The sequence below is a fragment of the Atractosteus spatula genome, chromosome 3, assembly GCF_055471065.1.
Source record: "Atractosteus spatula isolate fAtrSpa1 chromosome 3, fAtrSpa1.hap1, whole genome shotgun sequence".
In the NCBI taxonomy this organism is placed as follows: Eukaryota; Metazoa; Chordata; class Actinopteri; order Semionotiformes; family Lepisosteidae; genus Atractosteus; species Atractosteus spatula.
The window spans coordinates 65,990,116-66,005,071 of record NC_142708.1 but is presented as its reverse complement, the minus strand read 5'-3'; the positions used below and the strand labels follow the sequence as shown (position 1 = coordinate 66,005,071).

At 38.6% G+C, this 14,956-nt stretch overlaps 1 protein-coding gene and 1 long non-coding RNA gene across 2 annotated transcripts; both read left to right on the top strand.

Moving 5' to 3' along the window:
• Positions 1 to 3,332: 3,332 nt before the first annotated feature.
• LOC148838266 (uncharacterized) lies at positions 3,333 to 7,268 on the top strand. The gene is made up of 4 exons (XR_016090879.1): positions 3,333 to 3,513; positions 4,640 to 4,684; positions 5,002 to 5,103; positions 5,963 to 7,268. It is a non-coding gene; the product is annotated as an uncharacterized LOC148838266 (long non-coding RNA).
• Positions 7,269 to 9,157: 1,889 nt separating this feature from the next.
• Positions 9,158 to 13,240, top strand: LOC148838265 (uncharacterized). Its single transcript, XM_088912264.1, has 4 exons — positions 9,158 to 9,322; positions 11,149 to 11,199; positions 11,390 to 11,485; positions 12,235 to 13,240. The coding sequence occupies exons 1-4, from the start codon at positions 9,256 to 9,258 to the stop codon at positions 12,327 to 12,329; spliced, it is 309 nt and encodes a 102-aa protein (XP_088768390.1). The 5' UTR covers positions 9,158 to 9,255; the 3' UTR covers positions 12,330 to 13,240.
• The last annotated feature ends 1,716 nt before the right edge of the window (positions 13,241 to 14,956 follow it).

Here is a 14,956-nt window from a genome sequence, read left to right as displayed (position 1 = left end):
TTTGCAATGCAGGTCTGAGGGATGCAGGTCTTTGTCACCATGTAAGAGTTTACAGAGATTTTGGTATATGTGCCATAAGAAATTGCTTTTACCTTTCAAAGGTATGCCAAGTCTGTATATCACACTTTTGATCCAGAGATTTCATTCTGGCCTGAGCTCTCCTGATGAGTCTATATTTTATCATTTTTCACAAGCAGTGAGTATGTGAAAAGTTTATTCTTAGGCTACAGCATGGACTAATCATAGTTCACACTTCACAGTTGCATGTCTAAATTGACCAGCTCTACAGCTCAAAAACTAAACAAGTATGACTTCTAACCAACAGAAGGACAATTCTGTTAATATTTCACTGACAATTACATCACTGGGTAAGAATGCACAGTAAATGGGTTATAGAGATACAGTAGCACCAGAAATACAATATTTAATCCCTCTTAATATTCTTTCTGTAGGGGCTGGCAGGGGGCACTCACCCACGGTCTGTGTGGGTCCTAATGCTCCAGTATAGAGATAGGGACACTATATTGTAAAAAGGCACCGTCCTTTGGATGAGATGTAAAACCGAGGTCCTGACTCTCTGTGGTCATTAAAAATCCCAGGACATTTCTCGAAAAGAGTAGGGGTGTAACCCCGGCGTGCTGGCCAAATTTCCTGTTGGCCTTTATCAATCATGGCCTCCTAATAATCCCCCTCTATGAACTGGCTTAATTACTCTGCTCTCTTCCCCACTAATAGCCGATGTGTGGTGAATGTTCTGGTGCACTATGGCTGCCATCGCATCATCGAGGTGGGGCTGCACACTGGTGGTGGTGGAGGGGAGTCCCCATTACCTTTAAAGTGCTTTGAGTGGAATGTCCAGAAAAAAGTGCTATATAAGTATAAGCAATTACTATAATTATAATAAATTTGTCCACTGGCTGCAGTACATGTCAGTGCTTCATCAGACTTGCCCAAGGTCAGATGTTTTTGGAGGGGAAACCTGTGATGCAGTGGTTGGTATTGCTGCCTCTCAGCACTAGAGCTCTGGGTTCAATCCCTGGGGTGCTGTCTGTATGGAGTTTGTATGTTCTTCCTTGTGTTCACATGGATTTTGTCCAGGTGCTGTGGTTTCCTCCCACAGCCCTAAAACATACTTGTGGGTTAATTGTGTGTGTTTCTGTGTGTGCCTAGGGTGTCCAGGGCGTACCAAGACTGGCACCAGAACGCTTACCGAGAGACGTTCCACATCCCCTGTGACCCTCTAATACAAAGGCCAATTTTCCCAGAAGCCAATTAACCTAACAGTGTGTTCTTGGTCTGTGAGATGAAACCCACAGAGACACAGGGAGAACATATAAACTCCACATAGATAGCAACCCAGGGCCGAAGGGCTGCAAGGCAGCAATGCTAACTACTGCTCAATTCGCTAGTGACTAACTACAGGAAAATTAGACTTCCAGGGGAGATTTCAGATTCACATAATAATTCTCACCCAAACTGCACACCAAAGACTGAGGATCAGAAAAGACATCAAAGAGAGGAGGTCCTCAAAATATGGCTACCTAGCAGCTTCCTGTGGTATTTTCCACAGGCTTCTGGAATAAGTTGTCGGGAAAACATAACACTTTGTTTAAAGAAATCTCTTCGACCTTGAGGTGAAAAAAAATGCTTAAATCAAATAAATGCTTGTGGTGCGTGCGACTACTCAAATAGTCTAAAGACTGAAAAATGCCCTATAAAAAAATGCTGGAAGCACATTTTTATTTACTTAGATTTCAAATCAGCCCCCATTATTTCTTCTTGTCTGTTAACATCTCAGAAATCAGACACCTCTATAAGATCAAAACACAAAAGCTGTATTGTACAGTCCCTGCTGCACGGGGGGGGGGATAAATTGCAGGATTATTACATAAACCAAAGCAATTTTGAAATAACCCAGTTCCAAACCCTCTTTACTAAAACAACCAACTATATAAAATCCACCTGCATAACTAAGGATCTCTAGAAGTAAATATATCTTTACATTCACTTTAGATTCACATACTGACTTCCAGAAATCCTGATTGATATTTAAAACATTCTCTTTGACATTGTACTAATGACCCTTTAAAATGCATGTGCATAGTTAGATCAGACACTACTAAATTCACTATCCTAAATTTATTATCCTGCGATATTAAAGGTAAATAATTGAATAAACAGACAACAATATAAAAAGTTAATGGCTGGATAAACAGATACCCATACAGAGAGTTAGCTCTTTTGACAGAGCAGCCAAATTCACACATTGCATGTGAAATAATCAACTGAGCAAATAGTAAAAGGAGCACAGCTCTTTAGAAAATGAAATGGCGCATATTTTCAATATTTCCATTTCCAAGCTAAGCTTAAAGTAGTCCCTGATGGTTGAATTTGTCAAAAATTATCTCTGTTTTAAATGTGTAGCGAATTCTGTCATTCAGTGTGTGTCTGTCCTGTGATGGACTGGTGTCCCATCCAGAGTGTATCCTGCCTTATGCCCATTGCTTGCTGGGATAGCTTCTGGCTGCCCCACAACTCTGAATTGGAAAAGCAGATAGAAAATGGATGGATGAAATTTCTGTAAAAAAATTCCATAGTCCATCATAGGGCACATGTCATATTTACCTCTGAGGAAGACAAAAGAGATGCAGTTCGTTTCACATCTCCTATCACTGAAGTGTGGGAGTTTCTGAGAGGAGAACACCACCATATATCTACCAGATCCTTCCATTTTCAAACTGCTTTACCCAGTTCAGGGTCACGGGGGAGCTGGAGCCCATACCAGCAAGTAATGGGTGCAAGAAAGGATACATCCTGGACAGGACACTAGTCCATCACAGGGCACACCAGGACCAATCTTCCCAGAAGTCAATCAATGCCAGACTGTGGGAGGAAACTGGAGCACCTGGAGGAAGCCCACACAAACATAGGGAGAACATACAAACTCCATGCAGAAAGCACCACTGGAACTGAACCCAGAGCCAATGTTAACCTCTGCGCCACCAAGCCACCCCCTTAGTGAACAAATGCTTTGCTTTTGTCTTCAAATTGGCACGTAGCACATCCAATTACTTTCAAAATAGAAACAAAAGCATTGTGTGTTTGTGTCTGCAGAGTGCAGAGTGCAGAGTTTTTATCTCCTTAATCGCAGCATACTCATGGCCGTTGTCCCCAAAACATACGGATGATTATCTTACACTGCATGGGAAAATCATTACCTGAGCAGAGAAGCATGTAAACAAGGACCAGATAAAGCAAACACAGCAGCCAGTTTAGATGTAGCCAAAGAGTGCGTTAATTACCAAGGCCTCCCATTGGCTATATGAACCCAGGACCTGGATCATCCTCTCCTGCAGAGGTGATTTAAGGAGAGACTCAGTGTACAACATTTGAAACAGCTTGTCAGTTCCTCTGAGGTCAAGACATCCTTGGACACACAAGCCACTATGGCCAAGCTGGTGTGTCTGATGTTGGCCATTCTTATTCTAGTAGCAATCTGCAGTGAGCACACAGGTAAGGCAAGTCTTTGACTTCTACAACACTGGGAGCATTGTGGGTGATTTCAGATGCATAAAGACGTAAAGAGCAGTCTGAGAGATATTCAGTACAGTTCAATTAAAAATACCTTTTATTCATTCCCAAAGGGATCAGCTTAGCAGCAAGCAGCATGGCACACAACTTTTATAAAAAAAAAACAAACAGCAGGCAGATAATAAATTTATTATGAAAGTAACAGTGTGCATTGTTATGACTCTGTCCTATACTACTAATTAAATAATAATTGGATTATTAGATATTTAAGAAAGTAGTAAAGTACATTTGAAGAGGGGGTTCTATCCAATAGAGATAGTGATAGTGATAAAACTTTTTTTACGTTCATTTGTTGCAAGTCTAATGGCCTCTGGAACAAAACTAGAGTTTCTTCTATTTGTCTTGCACTGTGGACACCGAAAGCAGCTTCCTGAAAGCAAAAATTCAAAAGAACAATGAAGGATAAGGTGATGGGTCACAAAAGATGCCATAGGCCTTTCCTCAGGAATTGCTGGACATTAATCTGGGCTTACCAGTTTGAAGGTGGTTTTTGTCTTTTTGACTGAGTGACATAGCACACCTGGGCTCACTGAAGGGGGAAAGTCAGGCTTCTTCCCTTTCTAGGGCCCTAGAATAAAAAAAAACACTGACGTTTACTTGTATATCACCTGGCTGCGCTTTCCCCCATATTGCATACTGCTGTGCATTTTCGGGAGGGTTCCGATTTAGAGGCATTCAGTCGTAAAGCCAAAGATGGCTGCTTCAGCAACTCAGCCAAGTACAGACACCAGATATTTGAACATGCAGCTCCTCTCCTACTGAGCATCATCAGTAGGGCTGAACTAAACCGGCTGATGATGGTCTAAGCTCGGCTCATGCCCCCTATCAGTGGGTGAGTTTGACTTTATGGAGCACGATGCTTTGAACAAGGCATCACATCATTGTTAGTTACTGTAGTTTTATAGGGAAAAACAATTAGAGATTCCAAATCTACATCACAAAATTTCTGTCTTACTCAACCATTCACTCTCTCTGTGTTCTTCTGTAAAGTCTGTGAGGGTTTTTACATGGAGAACTGAGTCACTTCTTACATTTTCCCTTTTCCTAGTCTATTCTGAAGGAAGACATCTCAAGAACAAGTGTGGCTGCTTTGGTGAGTGTCCACCCCATTCTCCCAAGAGGAGGAGCTTCTTTACACAAAGGGTGGTGGGAGTGTGGAGCAAGCTGTCCAGCCATGTTGCTGAAGCCAAAACTCTGGTACCTTTCAAAAAGAAGCTGGATGAGATTCTTGGATGAAATAGCTACTAACTACCAAATAGTGTAGATTGGCAGAATGGCTGCCAGTCCTTTTTAACCCTTCATATGGTTTTATAAGAGATTCCAGATCTGAACCCTTTTCTCATGCCTTGTTCCCAGGTATGCACTTTTAAAAAATGTTTCTTATGTGCCTTTTGTGTTCTTTTCTGACAGTTACAACAGTTAACAGTGTGGTCTGCCCAAGCAGATTCCTTCCACGCACCGAACAAGAGCTGCAATGGGTTTTACGCTGCCTTTGCTCAAAGCATAAGCATGGTACGTGATAGCGCCACCTTCTGTCACCCAAGCCAACAGTTAAAGGAAATGCCTGCCAAAAGTATGGCTGTTTAAACATCAGACTTTATCAGAAAAAAATGTCACATGAAACAGCCTTGTGGGGAGTGAAAATAATTCATTATTGTCTATTTGATAGCCTGCAACAAATTTTGCAGATGCTTATTGCATTTGCTTTAGCATTTGGAAAATATGGCCTTTTAACATTTTTTTATTTAGTTCATGTGGGTAGCTGCGTCAGCATGCGTAGGCTGCAAAGGAACAAGTAAGAGGTTAATTCCATGCTGAAAAGAGAAGAGAGAAAACCCAACGTTTCGGCTGTGGAGCCTTCTTCAGGTGTTAGAAGAAGAACACCTGAAGAAGGCTCCACGGCCGAAACGTTGGGTTTTCTCTCTTCTCTTTTCAGCATGGAATAAACCTATTACTTATTTTTTTATTTATGCGTACTTAATCTGCATATACATTTTCAGTTTTTTACACACTAACAGACTAGCAAAAGAAGGTTAAGACATAACTCCTGACCCACAAAGAGTCACATCAATAAAGCTTCATTGTTTTCCTTCCTGTGACATGTGAATGATAAGGCTAAAATGCTCACTTTTATCTATTTACACAGTGACGTCAACTCTGATTTCTAATTTTCTTCTGCACAGTCTTGTTATTAATTTAGTCTGAATATTGTACACGCTAGAATCCACATCCACAAAAGGCAACACTGTAGGTGTTGGTGCTAAATTAAATATAGGGACTTGTCAATCTTCACAGTGCTTACTCCTTGTCTCGAACAGGTGTAATTTGCCCTAGAGTAAATTCCCCTCTTTTGTCCTTTGTTCAAACACAGATCGCAAGGTGTTGCAGAATGAAGTACTGCAGAAGTCATGCAAGAGAAAACCCATACCTATATCTATTCCCTAGACCTGAGAAGAAGCAAGGAGTTCATCCCAGACAGTGTTTTGAAAGCCCAGATGAACCTATGATAGATACTTGTGCTTCAAATTTAAAAGGGATATACCTAGTGACGTTTTCCACTTTCAGCACTGTCATGCGAAACATTTGTACATAACGTTAAACTTCTCATAGTACAGGCAAAGCAAAGCAGCATAAGTGCAATAACATTTAATCTTTCAAACCAAAGGCTTCAGTTAGGACAGTTTCTCAGTCTTAGTATTTAAGACTAAGATTGATGTGTTGGGTTCTTAATATTCTTAATATATATTTATTAAGAACCCAACAAATCTGATTTCCCTCTGCCTTGCTTTACAACAGAGGTCTCCAACCCAATACTGAATCAACAATTTTGAAAGACTTGAGCAATTTCACTGTAGCTAATGAATGTAACTGCTTAATATAGTAATCTCTACTTTAATTTAGAGATCAGACTGAAAGATGACATTGTCACAGCTCTATAGATCTTATATGCTTCAAGCCCAATGCTATGCCAGCTAAGATTCCTTGAGTTTAAAAAGCCTAAACAGATTTTTGCTCTTGGCTTTCCTTTAATTTTACTGTATTTTTTAACTGTTCAATAACCTGCAAATGGTGACTCAAATAGCCACAGGATTAGCACAGTCTTTTGATAATGAGTTATACCCCTATGCCTAGGTATGTTATATTTGAAGTTATAGGCAAGTGTAGAAAGTGTCAAGAGGAATACTACAATTATTTTTCATTTTAAAGATCTTTCATGTTTTCTGAGATGTTATCATTTAATCATATATTGTTTTACTTGTGCTATAGGTACATGTTAAAATAAAGCTCTTTACTCTGAGTAGCTGCTTGAATTTCTGCAGCATTTCCTATTTCCTCATTACAGAGCCAAACTCGAGCGAAGGAACCCTGGCTTTTTGGCTTTAAACATATTCGTCTGCCTTAGGTGTCTTGTGCACACTGCTTTTGTCTCTTATCATGAGCAGACGTCTCCAGTGGCTATGCAGATGTTATATCTCAAATGTTTATGGTGAATGGTGCCCTGTGTGTAGCCCCAGTGGACTCAAAATCCTAATGTAATGCTGGAATAACTTGTGTGACAACTCCATCTCACATCTTTTTTGTATGGCTTTTTGCGAACAGCTTATCGTAACAAAGAATGAAACTTGATTTCTGTGCAATGTCTATTAGGATGTCAATAAAATTGATGGTCCCAGGAATCTGTTGTGCTTACCAGTATTATTTTCATCACAATCCTGAGATACAAAATAAATCATGTTCTTCATTTGTTTAATGAGACGTTACTGTAAAATAAGTCTTCTTACTAGTTTTTTTCCATACCGCAGGCAAGCACATGATAGTTCTTGAAAAACACATGGATATTCTGTACTGGATAAGTACCCTGCTGATATCAACAATGCCAAATGTTCTGTTGTTCCATTTAAATATGAGCAAGATCACATGAATACACAAAGCGACACAGTCTGAAACTGCTAATTCTTTTTGAAATCGACAGTGAGGGGTTGTTTCAGTTTAGGCCTGATTAAGGGATAAGATTAGGAGGTGAGATGGAGTTGTGTGAGCAGACATGTGGATGCATCAGATCACAGGAATCTACAACAGCCTTAAAACAGATGAAACAGTAAGGCCTGTCCCTCAGTGGAACAGCATCCAGTTTCATAGCTTCTGATAAAAACATTTTGGAATGAATCAATTTTATCATAAAATAAACAATAATAATCTTCTCTGCCCTATGCATAGACACCTGTGTGACAACCCCCTAAAGTTCAGTTTTGTCATTGTTAGACAATGTATTTCATGTGCAAGGACTCTCCAGTATCCTCTGGATAAATTTCTTTTCACAGCAGTGAAACCAGTATTTAAAAAAGAAACACATAAATGAGACAGCACTAACTACAAGAATGTGAAAATATACAACACTACCCGTTGTTTTCATCAAGTTTTAGCAACAAAATCAAAATGCAGCACAAAAACTATATCTCGTAAGAAATAAGACCACCTCTACTTCAAGACGGTGTAATAATAATGAAACAGAAATTTACCAGCAAAGGTAAAGTCGATATTATCTAGAACATACCGTGAAGAAAGTCAGTATCCCACACTCCCAACTCTGTCAGGCAGAGTTTCATCATTATAATAATCTAAATAATAAGACCAAAACAGGTCTAAAATAACTTTCTTTTTCCTTTAAGAAATGATCGTATGATGTGAAATAAAAGTTTACTTCTGTGTAAAGAGATAAATTAATGACAATTGGGCTTGATTAGATATTGCTTATACATTTAGAAATACTGTATACCAAAATATTGTTAGGTTATCTGAAAATGTTTTTTTGATGTGTTTGATTGATTTGCTTAATTTCACTTTGAACATCTTCAAAGTGAACCAAAATAGATTTTTGAGTTATTAACATTCCTCCTCTGTATTACACAAATAGCTATATAAATGATGCAGAGGTCATCTGAAATATTGAAAGGCATTCTGGAATGCATTTGTAGACATATTTAAATATGCAGTTTAACTTTTAGTGGATATTTTACAGGGTGAGACTTATACTTAAACTTAGACTTAAACTTAGACTTATACTTAAACTGATTGAAATTTTGTGAGACGCTATCTCACAAAATCTCACACTCACACCAGAGCAAATTTTCCCAGAAGCCAATTAACCTATCTGTATATGGACTGTGGGAGGAAACCAAAGCATGCAAAGGAAACCCATTCGAACGTGAGAACATACAAACTCCACACAGACAGCACCCCTGGTCCAGAATTGAATTCAGGGCCCCAGCACTGCAAGGCAGCAATACTAACCACTGCACCACCATGCCTCCTTGATTTAATGCTAGTGCTCATTTAAACCAATGGACAACAACAGACTCAGGGAAAATGACTTTGATCAAACATTGATCAAGTCCTGGGTAACGTATACATGAACCAGCATCCTACTTAAACTCTTATCTGAAAATCACAGAATCACAGCAGAATGCAAACATGAAACCAGCAAGGCATAAAGAAGAAATGTAATAACTTGTTTAGACTTGGCCAACAGGCTTTCCTAATCCTATATAAATCCTGCTTACCAGCAAAATTTCAGAACCTCCAGTTTCTTCACCAGAAGAGGTTATGTAATTGAGATTGAGATTATTACTACATTTGAATTCAAGACAGAGCACAAAAACCATTATGGCGAAGCTGGTGTGTCTGATGCTGGTGATTCTTGTTTTAGCAGCAATCTGCAGCAACTATATGGGTAAGACAACTACAAAACTTGTTAAGTTGCAACAGGTAATGTCAAGAGACCTACATTTCCTTTGTTGCTTTAAAGGCTTATTTTACTTAAATTAAAACAGACCTCTTTTTTTCTGCATGTGCTCATCTGTTGCTCCATGCTGTGTTAAAATCCTTAACTGATAGAAAAGGAAAAATTACTAATTGATGACAACTAAGTTCTACAAGAGTAGCAGCAGTTCTTTCAACCTTATTCTGAAACCCACAGGGATCGCGTGCCAGTAAGCTATGATAAGTGATATAGTATATGGTCTTGCATTTTAGTTTTGTTTAAAATCTGAGTAGCAGAGCTTTGAACCTGCTGCAACTAGTGAAGAACACGTTTGGATGAACCAGCCAGCACTGTGTAACAAGAATGAGCTCGGAAAAAACAAAACGGAGGCTTTAACAAATTTCCGGAGCTTAATCAATTAACGTAATTCTGGTCTGGTCAGAGTTCAGATGTAAAAGGTTTTGTTGCCTCCTTTCTGTAACATCTAAGAGTGAAGAATCAGACAATGTTTGATTAATGGCATGTTTCATGCTTTAGGTATATCTGTAAAATCTTTATAAATATCTCTATATAACCAGCCAAATTATTCAAAATTGTTGTTTGTATGAATTCTGTACTTTACAATAACATTTTGTTAAGGCTTTATTGTGTTTCACCTAAATGCAATTTTGTGGTTGACAATATGTATGCATGTTCTGCAGAATAATTATTAAAACTGTATCATGCTAGAATTAAGGAAATTCTAGATACAAGGTAGTTTGTGGAAAAGTACTGGTGCGTTGGAACTACTATAGTTTACTGGTTTATCATAATAGAAGATGCTAAATCACTCAATATATTTTGTCAAGTGAAACCACAGTATATGCCACATGTTAAAAAACAATCCTTCCCCCCCAAGAACTGCATTTTGAGAATCACTACTTAGTTATTGTGAGCCAGTTTATATTTTGCAAAAACAACCAAGCGCAGCATTACTCACAAAAACCTACAGCAGCACCTTTATTGCTACCCAGTTTCTTTCATAATCAAATATTTCAAGGCACTAAAACCAAAAAGAAAAAGAAATGACATGGACAATCCCTCTTTGATAATGAATCATTTACAAATGACTAACAAAGTAATGTAATGGTTACATTATGTTTTCAAACTGCAGACTCTGGATTGTGAGAAGTTCAGTACCCAGTTCTGTTTCCCTGTACAGAGCTATATTCCCTTGTTACTGGTTTCAAAATGGCTTCAGGGCCAGTGATGAGCCTAAATCTCAAACAGACCAGAATTAGTCAAATCCTTTCCAACTCCAAAGTTAATTTATTTGTAGTCATCTATGGAGCAGCACAAGGTCAATTGGATAAATAGAAACATTCCTCCTCTTGCACTCTGGCAGTGTACAATAGACTCAAGCAATGATTTCCATTTATGAAAGACAGTAAGGAGATACAGAACTGGTTACTTACTAACGCAGATAATGATAAAAAACCCAGTAAATTTAGTAATACTTGGGACAATTAATTGCTGAAATAAAATATCTTTTGTTGATGTAATGCATGTCATGGCATGTACTGTATATGTATTCGTTATGTTTATATATTCTGGAGTAATTACATGACTAGAGTATGTAATCATGCCATAGGTTTTGTTGACCTGTTTTTATCATTGACCAAAAATGAACTCTGGGAAAGGTCAGATTTACTCAGCTGACCTTTCACAGACTCTTCCCATTGGTTTCCTGGAAGAGTTCTGAAGGATTTGGTGTAGAATTAAAATTCCAATTTATGTCTTTCTTTTTTCCATGTCAGTTGACTCTCAGAGACGACCATATCTGTTAAAAAATGACTGCGGTTGCAAAGGTGAGTCTTTATTTTACTTGCCAAATGGAATTTAGAATCAATAGTTCAAGAACAAAGGATATTTATTCTTAAAATATAACTTCCTGCTTGGGTCTAAACATTTTATTTACTATTTTCTGTTTTCCTTAAAGATATGTATATCTTTATATACATTTTGTTCTGATACACCTTGGTTGGTCTTTTCCCATAGTGATGAAGAATAAGAAGGTGAGCTGTCAAAGAATTCCAAAATCAAATGGGGAGAAGCTTCAAATGATCAAGTGCCTCTGCAAGAAGCATCACCCAGGTGAGTGCAGAAGACAGCAGTAGGACAGGAGTTGGTACTGCACCGATGTAAAACAGTGAGAGGGCTGCCACAAAATTACTTTAAGTTCAGTGTGAGAGGTAACAGAATGCATGGTTTAAAAAAAACTACATTGTCTGGATTTTGAAAATGTTCCATTCTTTGCATTTAATATCTTAGAGTATGATTATAAAGCCCTGGAGAATGCTCTTACTCTACCACTAAAAAATGATAACCCTTGTTATCCATGCATTCATTTTTTAACTGCTTATTCTAATTCAGGATCCCGATGGGTGCTGGAGCCCGTCCCAGCAAGCAATGGGCACAAGGTTGGATAGACCCTGAATGGGACACCAGTCCATTGGAGGGCACACACACAGACACTCACACACTCATAACAGAGCCTATTTTCCCAAAAACAAATTAGCATGTTGGACCGTGGGATGAAGCCCACGCCAATATGAAGGAGAACATTCTGGTAGGTTAATTGGCCCTGCTGTGAGTGTGTGTCTGTGTGTCTGCCCTGCAACGGACTGGTGTCCTGTTCACGGTGTATCCTGCCCTGAGCCTGTTGCTTGCTGGGATAGGCTCTGGCTCCCCCGTGACTCCGAACTGGACAAAGTGGTTAGAAAACGAATGGATGGATGATGTGATATGTGCACTGAATAGGTTACGTTTTGTCCTGAATATGTGAGATTGGCCTTTACAGAATGAAATCTCATGTTTTGTCCTCTGACTCTCTCGTTGCACAGTCCTCAACAAGAAGCTGAGCACTGACTTTCAAAATGCATGCAAGAAACTGCAAGATAATTTCTTCAACTCACTTCTCCCCCTACCCCTGTCCTGAGAAGATTTCCCCCTGGACAGCATTTACAGTAGAAATACAACACCAGCTAATGCACTATATAGGGCTGCTCCTCGAGATTTTTACACTTTGGGCACTGCGATGGGAAACAGCTTCACATACAATCTTCAGTCCATTAGAGTTGAAAAATGACATTTTTGTACTAGTGCAACATTTAATCTTGTGCATAATTCAAACCAAATGCTGTAGTTTAGGATAGTTTACATTGAGATTATTATTCAAGAGCACAAAACATCTCTCTACTTTGCTTTACAATTTGTTTGTAATTGCTAAATGACTTTGGTGTTGACTGGGCCTTCTGTAATTACCAGTGGAAAAGCAATATATCTTTTATAATGAATAACTTATTAAACCATGCAACTACATAGAGTTAAGACAAAGGGAAGAAACTACGTACTCAAACATCGATCACTATTAGGTTCTTGAGGGAGCACATACAGTTGTATATTAGTATATAAATCCAATGTTGAGTTAGACACATTATTGGTCTTTATGTTACATTTCATTTCTTTTTTATGTGGTTTCTAGTTTTAATGTGAAAATCGATGTGCAATTTAATATTTCCCTATTGTAGAGCCAGACTAAAGTGAACAAACCCTCACGTCCTCCTCAGGTTGAAGTTAGCTTGCTTGGGTGTGTACATTTGTCTAATTCCTACAGAGTTTCACTAGAATAATCAGGAGAGAGTAACCCTCAGCCTCATGAAGCCACCACAGATACTGTTATATTGTATTTTCTGTATAATGCACAGGTTATGTGTTGATAAGTTGTGATATTATGAGACAATAAAATATTACTCTATGTAATGTAGAATGTGCAATGAAAATGGAAAGTCTAAAACAATGTTGTATTCATGCTCAAAAAACAAATAAAGAATTCACTATACACCTGAAGAAGGCTCCACAGCTGAAACGTTGTGTTTCCTTTCTTCTCTTTTCAGCATGGAATAAACCTTTTCTTATTCCTTTGAAGAATACACTATGTTTAACTTTATAAATTAATGTCTTTTGCATGACTATTGTGCTTGTAGTAAGATTACTGAAGATTTAGTTTGCGCAAGTATGAATCCACATGTTCTGTTATTGGATGTAAAAAAGTTTTTTATGTTCTATTATAGGATAGGATAATAATAATAAAAATACTTTATAAAGCTCTTTTCCAAAGCCTAGGACACTTGTGTGTAACAATAACACACTAAGAATCTGCCTTTCAGAAAGCTGGTGGAAGGGCACCCAATAACAAAGTAGCAGTGACAGAAAAAGATTGATCCCCCAAAGTCAGAGGTTTAGTCCTGGGTACAGAGAGCAACAGAACAGAGTCTACAGAAGGGAGTGCAAACGTAAAGAAGTTCAGACATGTATGATGGAGCCAGATTATTTAGTATTGTTAAGGCTTCGATTAATTTATGTTCCAGCTCAACTGGAACGAAAACCAAGAAGGCTTGTGGGCCTGAAGGAGAATCTGAATAAGCCTATTAAAACTTACACTATATGTAAAACATCCATCCATTTTCTAACCATATTAATCTTGACAGGATAATGGAGGCATACTGTCCATACCAGTCCATAGCAGGGCATACACAGACACACACACTCACACAAGGGCCAATTTTCCCACAACCCCATTGTCCTGTTAGTACATGTTAGGACTGTGCGAGGAATCTGGAGCACATGGAGGAAATCCATGAACACTGGGAGAACATACAAACTCCACACAAACAACACTCCAGGATTTGAACCCAGGATCCCAGCGCTTTAAGGTAGCAATGCTAACCACTGTGGCACCTGTGTAAAACATCCCTTCTGAAAATTTGTAGAAAGGGTAAAAAGAGGAAGGTAAGAATGATAGTTACCTGTTAACTGCTTTTTTTTACCCATTCTTTGACCAAACTGGCATTTACTGCTCAGCCTCTCGATTAAAATTCTGCTTTAGCTAGACTTCTTGGTCTCAACACAAACACGTTTATGGCAGCAATATAAGCGACCACATGGCTTAAAAAACAGAGCCATGTAGAACCAAACAGCACAGAAGGAAATCACAGTACCTAGAAGTGAAAAAGAGATGATGCAACAAAATGGTGCCCTGGTGTTTTAAAGAAGTAGAATGACATCTAGCCATGAAACAAAATTGAACTTGCAAACTACCAATAGGCGTCTGACCAAGAAATAACACAGAATCCTCTCCAGGTGAAGCAAACAACAAATCTATTTTTGTTTTAACAAGTTTCCACAAAAAAAGATGTTCAAGGGTTACAGGAAAGTTAGTCATGTCATGTCAGGTTGCTGCCAGATCCCAGACAATACAGTTGAGGTCCCAGAAATGTTCAACGAGCACCTGGACAATCTCCACTGCATCCTTTCAGTGTTCTGTGATATCCCTGTGGCGTGTGGTCTGTCTTTCCACTCTTAAACTCTGCAGGACTCATTTGAATGCGCAACCTGTATAGGTTATATTCATCTATACCTATACCATTTCAGTTTGTGAAGTAGGATAAGGGCCTGAGACATGTGAGTAAGAAACAGGGCTTGGGGTACATGTTTCAAGTTTGGGGTTATGGGTACAAACTCTGCATAGAGATACAGCATGTGGGACCTCCTAAAGAATTCAGA